General features: G+C 39.0%; 1 protein-coding gene across 1 annotated transcript; it reads right to left on the bottom strand.

Moving 5' to 3' along the window:
* Positions 1–308: 308 nt before the first annotated feature.
* On the bottom strand, positions 309–19886 carry EIF3J (eukaryotic translation initiation factor 3 subunit J). Its single transcript, XM_049613540.1, has 8 exons — positions 19751–19886; positions 19560–19663; positions 10673–10727; positions 10084–10175; positions 4834–4948; positions 2293–2454; positions 762–835; positions 309–447 (listed from the first exon to the last, which is right to left on the bottom strand). Exons 1-8 carry the CDS (start codon positions 19785–19787, stop codon positions 316–318), a joined length of 771 nt encoding a protein of 256 aa, XP_049469497.1. The 5' UTR covers positions 19788–19886; the 3' UTR covers positions 309–315.
* Positions 19887–20095: the final 209 nt, after the last annotated feature.

The following is a 20095-nucleotide window of genomic DNA, read 5'->3' as shown; positions in this document are numbered from 1 at the left end:
TGTTGCAACCTTTGTTTCCAATTCAGTGACTGCCGCTATGGAATCAGAGAGCAACAATGACAACATTATTACGCTTGTTTTTTTTAAACTATGATTTAGTAGCAACTGAGGTTCCCAATTTTAACCCCTTGGCAGCAAGATCCAAGTTCCCTCATTCGCACATTAGCACCTAAGTGTCAAGGGGTTAAATAACCAGCACAAAAGATACTGCACTTCTGATTGTAGCATTTGGCAGAACTGAAAGGAAAGGAAGTTGTGCTACATGTTGAAGGGATTGTGGGCAACAGAAAGAAGACACCAGGAGAAGATAAAATGTCACATGAAGTCTTCATAGTCTTGTACATATCCTCCATCATAACCACCATAATCTGCCAGATCGTCTTTCATGGTGGCCTTTAATCCCCCTCCAGGAACCACGCCTTTCTTCTTCTTTTTGGCTTTGCTTTGCTAAGGACAAAAGAGAGTTAATTCATGAGACTGTCCACTGTGGGCACCTTTTTCTGGTACAGAAACCCTCACAGAGACACTAAAGCCTCTGGCAACAAAAAAACTTTAGGGGAGATCTCAGACCTAACCCAAAGCAATTTCTGTTCCAAAAGAAAACTCTGACCATGTCTGTGAACAAAAGGACAGTAATGGCACTCAGGCTCCAGCTCTATTCCAATTTAAATTTTAGTTCAGGCTCCCAGTACACTGAGAATATTATGCCCCACACCCCCATCCTAATGTGATAGGCATCTCCCTTGCATGTTTGCCCTTACCTTTTCTTGCTTTTGTTTTTCACTGCAAAGCACAGTCAATGAATTGGTAATCTTTTTCAAGTCATCAATTTCCACTAAAAAAAAAGAAAAAGGAATTACCACCTCTACTTTGTCCATCATTAGCTTCAGTAACTTTAAAAAGGCTATGAATTTGTCCTGTTAAACATAAGATGGTAAAGAATCACGATTCAGTCTATGGCTAGGCTCACAAATCAGAACTATTTAACGTAAAATAGAAAACTCAGCAACAAAAATTTTATAATGACCTGAAATAACCAAGACACCATTGTTCAAAAAGAAACCCAAAGTGTCTTTAGAGCTCATACTGTCCCCTACCATACCTCCTTAACTCAATCTAAACATGTGAGGGGGCAAAAAAATAAACACACGGAGGACCACCATGCCTTTCCACAACACATCCTCGATGCACACTGAGGAGTGGCTGAATGAACATGGAACAACCATTCTTAAAACTACAAATTACAACTCCCCACCCTTTAGGGTCTCTATTTTCTACCACTTCTACCACAGGAACCAGAATGAAAACAGGTTATCTCAGAAATCTCAGTATCCTACTAGGAGACAAGTCTGATTAGTGGACAACACATCCTTTGATCCTTATAAAAATACCAAGCTGAAACACAGCAGTTTTTAGCTACCAAAAAAGAGTTTCAGTTTTGGTTGGAGAGCACCTTCAAAAAGAAGAAAAAAAGTATATGTAAATAAAATACCAACTATGGGTATATCACTAATCAAATTCAGAACACCCAAATTAGTAATGATTTCTCAAGGAAATCCCAATTGAAAGTTCATTGTGTAGAATTCCTTTTTCTCGATCTTAAAAACAGCAGTGCTAGCAAAAACAGTCCCTTCCACATTAGTGCCACACCACCCCTGGTTTTTACTCCCACACACCCTGTCTCTGAAATGTATGACTCCTTTCAGGGCATGGCACCACACCCACAGACCCAGAATATAGGTACCTGTTCTGTTGAGCAACTTAAACCTAGAGTCACAGGCTTCCTTGTTTGTAAAATGAACACTTACTATGGTTGCACTCAGCTCTAAAATTCCGTATGGGGAGAGACAATTTTCCCCAAAAGATACTTCCTTGTCCATTTAAGATATAATTAGATAAGGGGAGCCAACAGCTCAGAGCCTGCATCGGATTCTGTGTCTCCCTCTCTCTCTGCCCCAACCCTGCTTGCACTCTCTGTCTCAAAATAAACGTTAAAAAAAAAATTTTTTTTAAAGATATAATTAGATAAAAGAATAAGCTAGTGTTTTATCAGCTTTGTATCAGCAAAGTCCAGATGTCCCTTTGGGAAGCCATTTTAAAAAAATTAAGAAGAGAGCCTCAAAAAAACAAAACCACTCAAACTCACTGGGTATTTGCAGAACATTCCCAAGGTAACTTCTGAAAAGGAAATCCTAAGTCTATTATAGCATCCCAAAAAAACTCAACCTCCATCCTCCTATGATGGGCTGTTACTAAAATCCACCTACAGAAGTAGAGATTAGAATTACTTACGTGAAATACACACATCTCGAACTAAGGCTTCCAAAAAACTGGCATAATATAGTGACTTTTCATATTGTGTAATTTTATCTTTTAGTAACTTTCCAAACTCTGTGAAGTCATCTCTTGAAGATGGGTTCATAGCATCTATTCCATAAACTGTATTATTAACACCTGCAGGAGAAGAGGGAGCACTAAAAATATCAGAAAGATTTTTTTTAGGTTTATAAACCAATTCGGTATCTGAACAACGCTGTTATTTCATGCTAAAGCAGAGTTTCTTAACCTGGGTCCACTGGAGTTCTTGGACAGAATTCAGCAGGTCTGCAAATTTGGATCAAAGATTACAACTTTAATTTCATTAACCTCTAATTTAGCATTTCCTTCCATTTTGATTATAGGCAATAAATCACAGTGGTTATAACTAGCAAAAACCTGTTACTAGTAAAGATCAGATATTTTCATATCACATTACAGTTGTAGTTCTCTTAAAATATTGTTTCGGTCATCATTACTTTCAAATCACATTACTTATTAGATAGACCTGCCACTAGATCTTATTTACTGCATTAATAAAAACACATTATTACTGTATCTCGTCTTTTTAACATTATACCTATTTCAATATAACAGACTTCCTTAGTAAGTAAAATTCTATGTATTTTATTTTCTGCATTTAAAAAAACATCATATTAAGAGGAAACCTGTAGTTTTCACCACAGCACCAAAAGCGTCCCTGGCACAAAAAGGATGTTTTTAAAGTCTATGTCTAAGAATAGCCTGCAGCAGGGGAGGGCCTGGGTGGATCAGCTGAGCGGCTGACTGTTGGCTGACTGTTGCTTTCGGATCAGGTCATGATCCCACTGTCATGGGATCAAGCCCTACGTCGGGCTCCATGCTGAGCATGGAACCTGCTTGGGATTCTCTCTCTCTGCCCCTCTTCCCCTGTTCCTTTCTCAAAATAAATAAACTTAAAAAAAAAAAAAAATAGGCCACAGTAAAATGGGGAGAGAAGGAAAAAGCAAACAAAACAAAAACCCAGATGGCTCCTGTCAAAGTATGCAGCTGACTCCAGAAGCTAAGAGGGGTAAGCCATGTATTAAAATCCCAACAGAGGGGCACCTGGGTGGCTCAGTTGGTTAAGCATCCGACTTCGCCTCAGGTCATGATCTCATGGTCTGTGAGTTCGAGCCCCGCGTCGGGCTCTGTGCTGACGGCTCAGAGCCTGAAGCCAGCTTCGGATCCTGTGTCTCCCTCCTTCTCTGCCCTTCCCCCATTCATGCTCTGTCTCTCTCTCAAAAGTAAATAAACATTTAAAAAAATTTTTAAAAAATCCCAACAGAAAGAATCTGGCCTAAAAGGATTCTAGGCTAAGAGACAGTACACTTTGTATCTTCCTCAATAGCAAATTGAGTTAACAGTATCACTGATTTAGTATTTTAGTATGAGAAATACGACATTAAAACCCTATTAACTAAATGATGGCTGTATGAATCCATGTTTTTGCCTTGCAATCCATAATTGTCCCATTTTAGAATTTTTAAGTAGCATGTAAACTCTTTTCTTTAATAAACACTTGGCTGGCTGTTACCATGCTATGAAGACACTGGATAATGGCTGCTTGCCCTCTGCAGGTTAAGATCTGCCAAGCACACGCCAGTGCACAGGAGCACCCAAAGTAACTCCTCAGGTTGCCAGCAACTCCCGGAGTGAGAAAATCACATCTCCCACAGAAAGGACAATGATCACTTGTCAGCCTTCCTGATCCATTTTAAAGAACAGGAAGGATGGGGATACAATTAGCTATAGGTTTCAAAGCTCTTTAACTCTTTCAACATAATCTTCTACTCTGAAAAGTACACAATAGGTAATGACAACAATGAGCTTAATTAAACAAAGGGAGAACTTTTAACTATTTCTTTGGCCATGTTTCTTACTTTCCCCTTCATGTCATGTTACTCTCCCCCTAGAACACTCTGAACTTCCATACATACAGGATCCTGAATATGTTTTTTATCTCATGTACCACTCACAACTGTAGCATGACACACAGAAATGGAAGCCCTCTAAAGACTGGGTATGGCGAGGGCCAAGAAGGGTCACAGAAAGGAATGATCCTGAGCAGAGGCACAGCTGAAGGTGAATGCGCCACAGGGACATTCTTATCCAGATTTAAGACAATAGGACAGCCCTATAGTCAGTTCAATATTTAAACCTCAAAGCTACAGACCTCACATTTCATCCAAATTTCATCCAGCTGATATATTTAAAGGAGCAGGAAACTTTATTTGAAAAGGTCCAATGATTTATCTTAATAACCTTTTATGTGATACTCGGAACATAATCATTAAAAAATCTGAAAATGTATTTCACTCTGCCTTAAGCAATGAAACCTCAAATATAAAATAAAAACTACTTTTGAATATCTAAGTTCACCAGTATTGTTATGCCAAAAATGGAGATGTTTTCTAAACTTTCATAACTAGTAAGACTTCCACGCATGCACTTGGAACTTCAATACTTCACTGCAATCACCCCCTCCCTGCACCTTACCAAAAGTTTCTTTTGCTAATTCAAGGTCTGACTCTTCCTGTAATTTCTTTAGCCGCAGTTTATCTGCTAATTGTTCTTCTGGTGTTAGCACTTTAGTTTCTTCAGGTTCTTCTAACTAAAATGAGATAGAAAGAAAATTTTAAAACGGCTGGGATTACGAATGACCAGTACATTTTTGAATTGTGTGAACTTTTTTTAATAAACACAAAATTATAAATAATAGCAAATACTTATAAAGTGTTTATTTCAGGCATCCTTCTAAACACCTCAGATGTTCTTATCCTGATTTTACACAAAAAAATTTGAGGCACAGAGAGGTTAAGCAACCTGTCCATGGTAACAGAAGGTTAACACAGCTGCTAATGTGAGAGAGCTGAGTTAAGAACCCAAGAAGACTGAGTTTATTTCCACAGCCTTTTTAAAAAATATGGAATTGAGACTGTAGACAAGGGAAAAATCACACTCACATTCTGCTGCTAAAGACTGTATATTGATTGAAACAACTTTTCTAGGGCAACTTGGTAATGTGCATCAAGTCTTAAAATAACTTTTATATGCTTTATGGACTCAATTGCACTTCTAGGTATTTATCTTAAGAAACCAAAGATGCACACTAACATTTAGCCACAAGGATGTCCATTGGAGTATTACTTATAATTTCCAATAAATTTAGAGATAACCCAAATGTTCAACAAAAGAATAAATAAAACATGGCACAGCCATATGACAATACAGATGGCCCTTGAATAAAACAGGTCTGAAAAGCATGGGTCCACTTATTCAGACTTTTTCTGGTATTTACAGTACAGCAAATGCATTTTTCTCTTCATGATTTTCTTAACATTTTCTTTTCTCTAGTTTACTTTACTGGAAGAATATGATATATAATACACACAACTACAAAATTATGTGATGACTGTGTTAGCAGTAAGGTTTCCAGTCAATAGTAGGCTATTAATAGTTAAGTTTGGGGGAAGTCAAAAGTTGTATGTAGCTTTTTGACTGTGCAGGGGTCAGCACCCCTAGCCCTCACATTGTTCAAAGGCCAACTGTACTATGCAAACATAAAAAAAATGTTTTGGGGGCACACGGTGGCTCAGTCAGTTGAGCATCCAACTCTTGTTGATTTCCATCCAGGTCATGATCCCCCAGGGTCATGGGATGGGGCCCCACATCAGGCTACATGCTGAGTGAGGAGCCTGCTTAATATTCTCTCTCTTCCTCTGCCCATCCCCCACTTGTGCACACACACATTCTAATTAAAAAAAAAAAAAAAAAATTGGGGGCGCCTGGGTGGCTCAGTCAGTTAAGCATCCGACTTCGGCTCAGGTCACGATCTCACAGTTTGTGAATTCGAGCCCTGCATCGGGCTCTGTGCTGACAGCTTGGAGCCTGGAGCCTGCTTCGGATTCTGTGTCTCATTCTCTCTGCCCGTCCCCCAGATCTGCTCTGTCTCTGTCTCTCAAAAATAAATAAAAATGTAAAACAAAACAAAACAAAACAAAAACACCAAAAAAAGTTTTCCTCTTGGGGCACCTGCGTGGCTCAGTAGGTTACGCATCCCACTCCAGCTCAGGTCATGACTTCACAGTTCATGAGGTCAAGCCCCATGTCGGGCTCTAGGCTGACAGCTCAGAGCCTGGAACCTGCTTCAGATTCTGTGTCTCCCTCTCTCTCTGCCCCTCCCCTACTCATGCTCCATTTCTGTCTTTCAAAAGCAAATACACAATAAAAAAATTTAAAAAAAGTTTTCCTTTTACATTTTTATATTATTATAAAAGTAACACATTATCATTGTCAACAAATTTTAAAGACACACAACAGAAGTTGTCAGTTATTTTCCAGTTCTACTTCTCTGACAGTCAACAGTTTAGTGAATATCATTTCTTTATACTGTGATACTTCCTACAACAAATGTATCACTTTTACTATGAAGGAGAATCTATGACAGTATTCATTAAAGTGGGAAAAAAGTAAAGGGAACTTGTGCTATTCATAGTTAACTATGTCTATGCAGCTTGCAGATTCTGACTCACAAGTCCACTTCTGAAATACATCATATTTTGTTTCTCATGGAGAGGATAAAATGAGAAATGTCATTATGCCAAGTTAGGAAATCTCAGAATACTTTCTAGAAAGAAAAAAGGAAATATCTTGACTCAACTGTCTTTGTAGACCTGGACATTATTAAGTATTTCCTGCATCAAAACTGAACTCATCTTAACTCAATATTTTACTTAAGACAAACTGAGCACACTCTAATAAGGTTTCTTTTTGTTGGATATAAATACCAAGACCCAACAAAGGAAGTACAAATTCTAACTTCAATGACCAAGAAAGATCTAACCAAGATGGCTTCTTAGACTGAGTTCTAAGTTTCTATTGCTTGTTCCCATCATAGAAACACACATGTAAATATTTTTGATATGCAAGTATAAATTATTTTAAAAGTATCTAAAATGTCCCTGACTGGGGAAACACACTCTGATACATTGTTGGCAAATGCAAACTGGTACAACCCCATACAGAGGGCAATTTGAGAACCCTTGGCAAGACTACAAATGTAATTTGCCCTCTGACCCATCAATCTCTCATTTGACAATCTATCCTACAAATATGACTATACCCATTAAAAATGACACACAGATACGGCTATTCATGGAAGCACTGTTAGTTCAAGTACAGGAATGGGGAAAAAAGATCCAGCTGCCCATGACTAGAAGACTGGTGAAATAAAATATGGTACATATTTGTAGCAACAGAATACCATACAGCTACAAAAAACAAAAAAAAAAGAATAAACCAAAAACTAGTGAAAATGCTTTCTTATAGGTGGTGACAGGGAACAGGATGGAGAGGAGAGGACAGGACAGGAATGGATGTTTGCGACTTTTCTGAGTGTACCATTTTTGTATGGTTTTGCCTTCTGAACATTATTTCATGTTTAAAAAATAAAGTTACATAAAAAATAAAACTTTAAAAATGGAAACGGTAACAAATGACTCTAAAATGTGTATCAAAAGACATACTGACACAAAATAATACAAATGACTTTAGAACCCAGAACATAATTATACATCCTTAGAGGATATATTCTCAATACAAAAAGAATTGCAAAGAAATCCTACAAACATTGTTAGTATTACTGGTATTGTAGAAAAGCAAATAAACAATTATGTTACCATTATTAGAATCCATGAACTAACGCTGACATACACAACACATATACTCATGCATTTATTTCTTTCCTACCTTCACCTATAAAAATGGGTCTAGAAGGCAAGGCCACCTCAATAATGCTGAGTACTACTAGCAACTAGATTTGGCTTCTAAACATCATTTCCACTAAAAACCTCAGGGAAGTAGCACATTCCAGGCTTAAAGAAGAGAGTTTACCAGGTGAGCCCAGCACTTATTGTGCCAGAAAGCAAGAAATTTTCAAAGACTAATAGGGTTCTGTCAAAAGGATGAACATTAGAACAACTCAAAGGGTTTCCTACTGGCCAAAGTTGGGAAAATTTGAGCATCAAAAGAATAATTACTGTATCTGAGTAAAATTTATAAAAACCTGTACATCTACAAATTTACTCAAAAGAAAAAAACCCACAAACCCCTCATTTTTCAACCCTTTGAAGTTACTATTACACTCCCTCCTTACTCTGGAAATTAGTGATCACAAGAAAACAATTAAGCTTTTACTCTGCTTTTCTAGCACAAACCATATCAAAGTAATCAAACAGCAAAGCAAGTAGAAGAGGAGGAAGAAAAGCCAGCCAGTAACAAATGGAAGAGAAGTCACTGGATGAGAAAAATCACCATTCTGCAGTCCATAATAAAATAATTAGGCAACAATCATTACTAACACTAAACTAATGGGTGGGAGCTTGATGTGAAATTGGATTACTTACAAGAATATGTAATTTTATAATAGAAGGATCAGACTGTTACCACCTTAACCCAGTCATCAATTTTAGCATCACTAATAATAGGACAGATATTACGTGACTCTTGATGTGATATGATGCAATATGAAGCACATAGCATGACCTCTAAAGCATTCCAATTAAAAATGTTTAATCTGAATCCAATCAAACTTTTAGACTTACTGGCCAAGTTACAGGAAATTGCAACTGTAAGCAATCAGACAAATCAAAAAGGTGGGATATTCTACACGACAAATGGGCTCCTCCCTTCAATAAGTGAATGTCATTTTACTTTTTGTTTTCAAGTGTATTTGAGAGACAGAGCACATGCATGTGCATAAGCAAGGGAGGGGCAGAGAGAAGAAGAAACAGAACTCCAGGCAGGTTCTGAGCTATCAGCCCAGAGCCTGATGCAGGGCTTGAACTCATGAACCATGAGATCATGACCTGAGCCAAGATCAAGAGTTGGATGCTTAAGCAACTGAGCCACCCAGGCGCCCTTACTGTCATTTTAAGACAGAAAGAAAGATACTCTAGGAGACTTAGGATATGTTAACAACCTAATGCAATGAATCTAAGGTCCTTGTTTAAACAAACCATATGTAAAAGATATCTTGGGACAATTAGAAATTGGGCACATATAGGGGTACCTGGGTGGCTCAGTTCGTTAAGGGTACGACTCAATCTCAGCTCAGGTCACGAACCCACGGTCATGAGATCAAGCCCAACATTAGACTCCACATTGAGCGTGGAGCCTGCTTGAGATTCTGTCTTCCTCTGCCCCTTCCCTGTCTGTGCACTCTCTCTCTCTCAAAAAACAAAATAAAACAAAACAACAAACAAAAAAACCAACCCATATACACTGAATATTAGATGACATTAAAAAATTACTGTTCATCCTATTAGATACGTAATCATGTGAGAAACAGCTTTGATTTTTCAAAGATGCATACTGAAGTATTTAAAGATAAAATGCACATTTTATTTACTTGATTTTAACAAAAAAAGATGAAGCAAATATGGCAAAATATTAGCAACTGTTAAATTTAGGTGACATACATGATTATTCATTATGATAATTTATCTACTTTTATTTTGAGGGGCTTTTTTAAATATTTATTTTTGAAAGAGAGAGCACGCGCAAGAGGCAGAGGGGCAAAGAGAGAGGGAGACACAGATTTCAGTTTGGGGATTTACTTCTCTAATAGTGTCCATTTATAGTCTTTACAAAGCCCGTCAGACTGCTAGGTAATACTTACTGTCTATTAAGACAATGTAGCATTACTGATGTGAGAATTCTGTATTTCAGGAAATGAATATTACTTACCCTCTTTTTAATTTCTTCTTGCCTTTTTTTCTGCTGCCGTTCTTTCTCTTTTATTTTCTCTGCTATTTTTTTCTTTTCTGAAATTTTTACTTCTGAAAGAAATGTTTTAATCACAGTTACCTTGAATATTTTCCAGTTTGTGGATGAGACAGACATAACAATAATATACTTCAAAAGACCAAACTTCTCCTAGCTCCAATTTCGTATGGTGATTTACTCGTGAATAACAATGGGAAAGTTCTGGGACGCTTCCTTTCTCTTCTCTGATCTGACCCCTAGGACCCAAACATCTCCCTTCATATTTCCCCAGTGCTTTCAGCAGGATTTAGATTTTAAAATATGAGATCACACCCTTCTCTACTGTCTCCTAACAGCAGCACTCAAACAGAAAGTGGCAGGCAGTATCCAATCTGATTATGTTTTGAGGGGAGAGAAGAGATGGGAGGAGAAGAGAATAAAGTGAGAATGGAAGGGTGTTTGGTTTCTCAACACAAAAATTTTCAATTTTGCAAGCATTTTGTCATTTGTCTTAAGTATTACATGCTCACCAAGATATAAAACCAAAAATGAAGGAACCCCAGTGGCTCACCTGGTTTTATTTCTGCTTCCTCCTTTTTTTCATCATCATCATCATCCCAGTTATCCTGAAGAAAAGGACTTCTATTAATAATTCTTGCCTGTTTACTTTTCCATGTGCAACTTATCTAACTCCACAGAAAGAAGTTTGTATTTTTTTTTTTTGTACTGCATTAAAATTGTAAATTAATGTTAGGAAAATGCACATCTTCATAATGTTGAGCCATCCTAGCCAAGGAAAAGGGCTGTTTTTCCATTTGTTCAAGTCTATTTCTGTATCTTTCAAGGAATGTTTTAAAGTTTCCTTCTTGGAGATTTTGTGAATTTCTCTTCAAGTTTGTTCCTAAGTATTTCTCTTATGTGTTCCTACTGTAAATTGGAGGGTTTTTTTTTTTTCTTCCCTGTTATGTCCTCTAACTGGTTATTATTTGTGTATACAATTGGTTTTTACATGTTAATTTCTCACTTTCATTGATTCTCTAGGGTTTTCCAGGTGTACTATAATATCATCTGTAAATGAAAATGGCTTTACTTCTTTACCAATTCTTATGCTTCCACAACTGATTTATCTAACTGCACTGGCTAAACCTCTAGTACACTGTGAATAATGGCAGAGATAATGGGCATCATTATTGTTTTTTGGTTTTTTTTTTGAGAGATAGAGAGCAAGTGGGGGAGGGGCAGAGAGAGAGGGAGACAGAATCCCAAGCAGGCTCCAGTGATGTCAGCACAGAGCCTAATGCAGGGCTTGAACTCACAAAACTTGAGATCATGACCTGAACCAAAACCAAGAGTCAGAAGCTTAACCAACTGAGCCACTCAGGCACCCCTGCCTTGTTGTTCTTAATGGAAATATTTCTAGTGTTTCCCTACGAAGCATATGCACCCCACCACATTTATGCAGTAAAATTTATCAGTCTTTTCTTTTTATTGTCGGTGAATTTCATCAAGTCAGTTTCTTCTAAAACATGTATGCTTTCATTGTTTTTTATTTAGATCTCTAGTCCATATGGAATTTTTTCTTTTGTGTGGTATGAAGTATGGATCTAACTCTTTTTCTAAATGGTTACCTAATTGTCATAGCCTCAGTTATTAAAAAGTATACCTGAGCCCTGTGATTTGCCACATACTAAGTTTTCACAGGTACTTGGTCTACTTCTGCTTTCCCACAGGTCTACTGTCTCTTCATGCACCAATACCACACTGCTTTCATTACTTTAATTAATTATAGTATGTTTTTATGTAGGTCAAGGCTGGTTCCCTCTCTTATAGGTTTTCAGGCTTTTTAGTGTTCTCCTGGCCATTCTTGCATGTTTGTTTTTCCATATGAAATTGTATATCAACTTGTCTGTTAACACAACACAAGACAACCAAGCCAAAACTACTTCTCTTAAAGTAATTTGCAGTTGTTTTAAATAAAAAATTAAAAGGACTTTATATTTCTTACTTTCCCAAATGTGAAAACATCCAACATTCTAGCCAATGGCTCAATTACTGATATACAACACAACCTATACAACACAATTATTGGTATACAACACAACCCTGATTAATGAATTAAATCTATATAATATTTAAGCCCAGTATTTAAGAGCAGTCAAGAGCTGATCAATAGCTTATTGAACCCACTCCCTAACTTGGGTAGGGCACTTTAAGGTTGATCTACACTCTTGTCTTTTCTACACCTAACACAGTCATTGAACTAAATATAAACTGATTATCAAACAATTTTCTAAAGGTTCCAGAGACTTTAGAATGTTTAAGTTTAATAGGGATAGCCATTTGAAGCTGAACCACAGGATTGCAAGAGGCTCTGCTGCTGCTGGAAGATGTAGAGGCTGACTAATGTGCCATAACTATGACACCAAGCTTCTGTTTTATAACAAGACAGCTCATAATGAATCAGTCTAGGTATTTAAACTAACCAAACCTCGATTTTAATAAAACTCTCTAAGTCCACCAGAGAACTAAAAAATCCTGATTAAGGCTATCATAGGCTCTGCAAGCAGAGTAGAAAGAAATTTGGATAAAAGTAAAATATTTTTATAATCACCTCACCTTGGCAATTTAACTCACAGGTCAAGGTTAACAGACTGAAAACAAACCTGCTAGTCATTATTTGGACATCTAAGACACAAGAGTTAGAAATTAAAAAGCAAATGTTTGTATAATCTGACTGGTTTGCTTAAGTGCTTGTTATCAATACACCACAGTACAAAAGGAACCCTAGAGTTGAAAATAAAAATTAACTACTAGGAGTTTTTTGTTATTGTTTTAATCTTCACATAATATAGAAAGCTGGGTCTGTGAGTGATATCCTGCTTAGGTGGTGCTCCAGACAGGAAGACCATTTGCTTACTTCAAAGGGGTACATATTCACCACTCTCTATTAATGATAGTGATGATGATGATGATGATGATGATAAAGCATTTACTAAGTGTTTACTCTGCACCAAGCACTGTGCAAAGGGCCTTACATGTAGTAACACAGTTAACCCTCACGAAGTCCTGTAAGATGGTGGTTTCTCCATTTTATAGGTAAGAACATTAGGCCCTCAGATAGCTATCCCAAAATCTCAGTGAAAAGTAATGAATGAACCAAACCAACCAACAAAAACAAAACAAAACAAAACAAAACAAATGAAGGAACCAGGTTTAAAGTGTCATAGTAAACAACTTCTTACTGGAGTCCTGAAGTATACCATAACTATCTGAGAACTAGGTCCCTCCCCACTAAAATTCATTCTATCAATCAGTTCTGGAATGAGCTCCCCTGGAATTGCAGGAAAGCTCATCAAAGGAAGGGTATGGCACAGAGTGATGTGTCCAGCTACAACTATACCAGTTACCTACCTCAAATTGCCTGTGATGGTTTTCTATTAATTTTAAGAAACAAGTCTAGCAGCCTCTGGTACCAGGAGGCCAAGAGGGGAGAGGTATAGCTAAAAATGAGCAGCTCCATCCCAATACCTCCAACATGGAGAAACAGATACATCAGGAGCATTTCTCAGTTCCCTTTCCCAGTAAAACATCACCCAACCCCCATCCATATCCCTGCGCCCTCAATATCTCATTTATACCAACTCTATGTACCACCCCTATCCCAGTTCCTGGTTTCCCTAAATCAAAGTATAAATCTTATTCCAGACACTCAAGTTAAACTGTCCCATCAGGGCTGACATAATGAGGCTACCTAGATTCCACCACAGAATGGATTTTAGTAGCAAAAGCAGTGGTCCTATCAACAAGTCCTGGGAACAGCTATGGCACCTGCTCCTGCGTTCATAAAAGGACCATGAAAGGCAAGCTCTGCCTGTCACCCTCACCCCAAAGTGCTTGAAACAAGGCTGCCCTGACTGGGGACAAGTCCCCAAAGAAGGGAGCATAGTGAAGTCAACAGAGAGACTTCCAAATAGACGTAATTCCCACAGCATAAGGCCAGGTAGTTTTCCCCAAGAACTAGAGTTTTTGTTTCCTTAGTTATAAAATTTGCCAGCGCCTAAAAAGTAAACGTAAGGTCAAAATCTGCCCAATTTGCTGTAAACACTAGGACTTTGTAAATGCTGACAGTAAGTTCAGATAAAATTTAAAAAACGTTCTTAGAGAAACACCTAAAATTTAACACGTTTAAACAGAGAGTAAGTCTGTAATTTAGTAAGCTCTAAATGGTTATTTGGTTCCAGAGAATACTTATCAATAACCAAGTAAATTCCTTACCCAATTTTTGGTAGCTAATAGATCTTCCAACTGTAATATTCAATTAAAAAATTTTTTTCTGATGTTTATTTATTCTTGAAGGAGAGACAGAGACAGAGCGTGAGCAGGGGAGGGGCAGAGAAAGAGGGAGACACAGAATCCGAAGCAGGCCCCAGGCTCTGAGCTGTCAGCACGGAGCCTGACATGGGGCTTGAACTCACGAGCCAGGAGATCATGACCTGAGCTGAAGTTGGACACCCAACTGGCTGAGCCACCCAGGCTGCTCTCCTAAAATGGCTAGCTACCTTCCTTAGAACAGAGGCAGTTTAGGGGCACCTGGGTGGCTTGGTCAGTTAAGCGTCCAACTTCGTCTCAGGTCATGATCTCATGGTTTGTGGATTCGAGCCCCACATCTGGCACAGTGCTGACAGCTCAGAGCCTGAAGCCTGCTTTGGAATCTGTCTCCCTCCCTTTCTGCCCCTCCCCCACCTGTGCTCTGTTTCTCTCTCAAAAATAAGCATTAAAAAAAATTAAAAGAAAAAAAAAAGAACAGAGGCAGTTTATAAATCTCTTGCTAATCTACACTCTTCTACAGATACACACCCAACATCATTTGAGCCTTTGCTCTGAAAGAGATGGCTGCTTTTCAAGTTTAAAACCTACTTCCCAATTGAACATGACTGAGAACTGAAAACAAAATTTTTAAACCCTGCTTTTTAAACATTTCTAATAATACAGCCAGTAGTTGGCTGATCTGTCATTTTTACAATGCACAACTACAGAATGTCACATGCAATCAGAGAACACATTTAGGGCTGAAAATGCTTTCCAACTTAAGCAAGATGTATTTATAGATCATCAAACAGAAGTAGCTTCAAAGGAGCAGTAAAATTCTTCTGCCCCATAGCAAGAGTCCATTAATTAACATATACTCTTTTACTTCCCTTTAAGTAATTTGGTTTAGATAAATAACCTTTTGCAGAAAAAGAGTCTTTTACTGATGTTCTGTAAGCTGTACTGACGTGCTCTAAGAGGCTTCACAACTGTGTAACAGGCTTCTGGCAAGTCTAGACTTCCCAGCAAAGTTCAGTTCCTAAAAGAAGCCTAAATGTTCTTCCATCATCTCAAAACTATGCTGGTTTCTGGAAGCTAAGGTACCTGCCTCTAAAGTCTACTTCATTTAATTCTATTCATTAAGTTTTTAACATCCTACTATGTATTATGGCTAAGCACTCCGTTGAATTCCATCTCAATGCCTACCAGTTTCACATGTGGAACTATTATTAATCAATCCTACTTCAAATGCCTGGCTAAAGCAATATCAAGACAACGAACACTAAACAAATGGCTTATTTATTTTCAGTCATCCAGCATGACAAACACATTTTCAACACCAAACATCCTTCCTAACTGAGACGCCTGGGTGACTCAGTCAGTTAAGCGTTACACTTCGGTTCAGGTCATGATCTCATGGTTTGTGGGTTCGAGCCCTGCATTGGGCTCTGTGCTGACAGCACAGAGCCTGTTTTGGATCCTCTGTCTCCCTCTCTCTCTCAAAAATAAACGTTAAAAAAAAACAAAACAAAACACTTCCTAACTAAAAACTTACTAGTTATAAAAACCGTCAGGGTACTGAAATGATATAATTGAGATTTTCCTCAAAATAACCTGGTTAGGGGAGAATAGTTAAGTGGAGATACAGAAGAAATAAGATTGCTCATGGATTTATTTAAATTTCTCTTTAGTTCTGTTTATGTTTGGAATTTTTCATGAGAACTTACACACTTCAAGATACCCATTTCCTGGCAAAATGCCCACCTTCTGAGTATTTCCCAAAAATCTCCCCTTCTTCAGAAATGCTATTTCTAATGCTTGAAAAATGTCCTTACTCTGGTAGATTTAGGCTATTAAGCAGGATACGATCCTAACAGATAGTTGAATGGGTAGGATGAGTCAGGCAGTTTTCAACTAAGTTTATTCTCGGATCTTTTAAAAAGAATTGTATAATAACATTATATGTGCAAATGCCAGAGATGCTTGAACACAGCCAGTTTTCTCAAAACAATTCTATACAACTTGAATAAATCCGGCTTTTAGTCTATTCTATTGAAATACTAGGAGACTAGTAAAATAAAGTAAAAGTTGTATTGTCCCTGCTTGCAGGGGATATGCACTCATTGCCTTAACACAACCTACACATCACTCCAGCAATGGGGAAGGAGCCCAGTGACATATGCCAAGTGAACACTTCCTCCCTACCTCTGCATAACATCAGGATAGCAAGAAAGGTAAAATAAAGCCAGCCCGTGACATGAGACTATTTTCCTAGTTCTCATCTTTTCTTTTCTTTTTTTTTTTTTTAAGATTTTATTTTTAAGTAATCTCTATACCCAACAGTTGACTCAAATTTACAACCCAGAGATCAAGAGTCTCATGCTCTACTGACTGAGCCAAGCAGGCACACCTAGTTCTCTTGTTTTTAATTGGGAAGAAGCACAGCTTCTCTCCCTTCTCTCCTCATGATTAACAATTCTATAGTTTCTCCTAAATCCATTTCTGTCACTGCCAGACAACTAAGTCAAGGACAGCAAAATGTTATAATGTCTACTGAAGAACAGTAAACTACTGAAGCAAATTACTGCAACAAAGACCTCAGTTTTCCTTTCATTTCTCAGGATATTACAAATGACACTAAATCTATATTCTTAAAAGTTAAACACTAGATGACAACACAAAGCAAAGAACTTATTCTGTTTCTACATCTTACCTTTGAAGACTTAAAAAAATGCATATATTATACTATTTAAAGGCTATGATTATTTGATCTTGTGAAAACTAAGCTTTGTTTTCATATATTTACAAAAGGATTATGTATTAAAACATCAAAATTCAGAAATTTGGTACTACTCATTACCATCCAAAGTGACAAAATTCAACTCTAGACTGGTAAACTGAAAAAGCAAAAACTTGCTTGTTAATCATTCCATTCAAAACACAAAATTCACAGTAAAGAGCCATCGTGGAGAGTCCCCTGGAGCTCAGGAAATCACAAAATGTGGCACAAAATAAACCCAGATACTGGATCTAAACAGGGTATTTCCCACAAGCCAGAAAAATTAAGGCAACATCCTGAAGTAAGAGAGTATTAACGTTTGCGTGCCTCCCAAGTGCTAGGCAACTATGCCTAATGCTAGACATATTAGATCATTTAAAATGCAGAACAACCCCCTGAAGTTATCTCCTGTAAGGACAATTTAGATTGGGGAACTAAAAGGAAAGAGTAAAAAACTTGTTTATGACCACAAATATAGAAAATGTCAAGGCAATAATATACACCTAGGTCTGTCTGATTCTAAAGCAGAGGAATCAAATTACTCCATGAATAAAATACCTTGGGAATCTTGAAGAAATTCAATAGAAATAAACCAACATTTCAAGTGAGAAATAAAATGGACAAGTTCAGCTTTTTTCTCCAAGATCAACTTCAATGTTTATGTAAAAGAAATAAGATATTTGCATAAAAGAAAAATTCTGCACTAAAAGAGTGACTGGACAAGATGACCTTTATGGTCCCTTACAACCTGTAAATCTCCAAAATTAGTTCCAAGTGGTAAGAATTATATTTATCAGGAATGACACCATTTAGATCCAATAATCACAGACAGGTTACTTCATAGCATTAGTCCAGACTACTCCCTTCAAGCTTCATTTTCTGGTACTCATTTGCTGAATTATTCCCAATAGTCAGAACAGATGTCCTAACTGCTGCATCCAGTAAGCACAGAAAAAGTGAAAGGACAAATGTGAACTAAATGCTCAAAATAGAAAATCTGTTACAATGTAGTAAGGTAACTAATATCTTGCAATGAGAATGATACACAATCCATTCCCATGTCTATACAACAAGTAAATGAAGCATCTAAGTATATGCACAATAGCACTACTCATTTATTAACCCCAATGTGTGCAGAACTCACATTATTTCTGGACCTCAAGCTGTTCAATAAAGTAGACATCCACCTCATCAGACTCAGGAGAAAAAAAAAATCCAAACATAAGTAGTATTAAGTTCATAGTGATACCTATTTAAATTTTTTCAGCTCAAGCAGAAGGACTTAACAGGACTCCCAATATGTGTTGAAGGGTATAAGTCAGGAAAGTAAAACACTAAGTGAATCAAAACCAAGAGAAACCATCTTCTCAATTCATAAAAACTCTGCACAAATGTAAAAAGATTTTGAGAGTTCTGTTAGAAAGAATCTTAACATTCTGGGCTTGAGATGTTTGTTAACTACTAAAAACAAAAAAAAAAAAATGAATGCACTAGTCATAATGTCATCTGGACCAATATGAGTCCCCAGGAGTTTTCAACAACAAACGATAAGGATAAATCTGGTTCAGATCAACAAGGCATAGGAAAAAAACACTGGCCCCCTCCTCTATTCTAACCAATATTTTCTTAAGCGTCGTTCGTATGCGAATAAATAACTCACTCCGTCAACTCTCCGTTTTCCCAGGACTACCTAGGTTTCTGACAACTTAACTGCTGGCTATCTCAGTACTCGGTTTTTACAACAAGGTGGGGAGAGGGTAGTCTAAAGTTATTTTGTAAACTTTACTGTTTCTACTTGTCTTGTGGGGGGGGGGGAAGGCTAAAATTAAAGCACAATATTTCATTCATCAAACTGCTCCAACAAACTCTACAAATGGGCCTTCAGAAACAAAAATGAGTTACTGTCCCTAGGGATACCTGAGCTCAAACAGGCAGGTGGTTGTAAGACTTTCCATATGGGATAAACCATTGGGCTCAATGCCCAACTTCCCAGATCATTCTGGCGAGTGGCTCCAGACCGCGAAGTTTGCACGTGGGCCGGGCCCGGCCGCTGCTGTCACCTCCCGTCGCCAACTGGAGGGTGGGATCCAGGCCGGGACGCAGACCCTTAAAGAAGGGCTGGGGCCGGGGCCGCCACCGCCCTCGCCAAGGAAATCCAAAAGGCCACGCTGCTCGACTCCGGCCCAAATGGCCGGCGAGCGTAGGGGAGGAGGGCACCGGGGGGCCCTACGCTCGCGTCTGGACCCGTAGACCGCAGGCTCGGGCGGCGCCCCTGGGCCCAGAGTCCACCAGCTCGCCCCTCGGCGGGCATCCCCGCCCGAGACAGCGCCAGTTCGCTCCCGCGAGGCCCGGAGTACCGGCCCGCACCCACCTTGACGTCCTCGTCCTCGTCCTCGCCTTCCCAGCGGTCCCCACCGGCGGTGCCGCCGCCCCCCACCTTCCGCACCGGGTCTTCCACGGAGAACGTGTCAGCGTCTACGGAAGAGAGCGAGCCGCGTTAGTGCCCGATTCAGCTTGGGGCCAGCGCCGGCCCAGCCCCTGTCCCTCGTAACTTCCCCTCACCCCAGGAGTCAGAGTCCCCCGCTGCTGCCGCCGCCATCTCGAACCGGGTGTGAGCGTGTGTGAGGGGAGAGCTAGCGAGGAGTTAGCGCGGCGGAGGTGAGTCACTGACTTTGCTCTCGTTGGCCGGCGCGGGGCAGGCTGGGACCGTGGCTGACTCTGCGCCGGGGCCCAGGCCCCGCCTCTTCTGGCGGCGGCGGCAGCGGCGACGCGCGCGCGGGCGTGAAGGGGGCGTGGAATGCGGCCGACAGCGCGGGAGTCGGCGGGAGAGGGAGACTGAGTGTTCCTTACCCCACAGCGTGGAGGTAGTGGTCCTGGAGGTAGCGGGGCGGGGAGAGAGGAATCGCA

This window comes from Panthera uncia, assembly GCF_023721935.1.
Source record: "Panthera uncia isolate 11264 chromosome B3 unlocalized genomic scaffold, Puncia_PCG_1.0 HiC_scaffold_1, whole genome shotgun sequence".
Taxonomy (NCBI): Eukaryota; Metazoa; Chordata; class Mammalia; order Carnivora; family Felidae; genus Panthera; species Panthera uncia.
Note: the sequence above shows the minus strand (reverse complement) of the source record. Positions and strands in the feature narration are given on the sequence as shown.

Excerpts from the sequence above, each read along its gene's own strand:
- EIF3J (XM_049613540.1), bottom strand. The coding sequence starts at position 19,787 with ATGGCGGCGGCAGCAGCGGGGGACTCTGACTCCTGGG. Across the intron at positions 2,455-4,833 it reads ATTAGCAAAAGAAACTTTTG|GTGTTAATAATACAGTTTAT; the intron begins GTAAGGTGCAGG and ends CTTCTCCTGCAG. Across the intron at positions 836-2,292 it reads TCGAGATGTGTGTATTTCAC|TGGAAATTGATGACTTGAAA; the intron begins GTAAGTAATTCT and ends CTTTTTTTTTAG.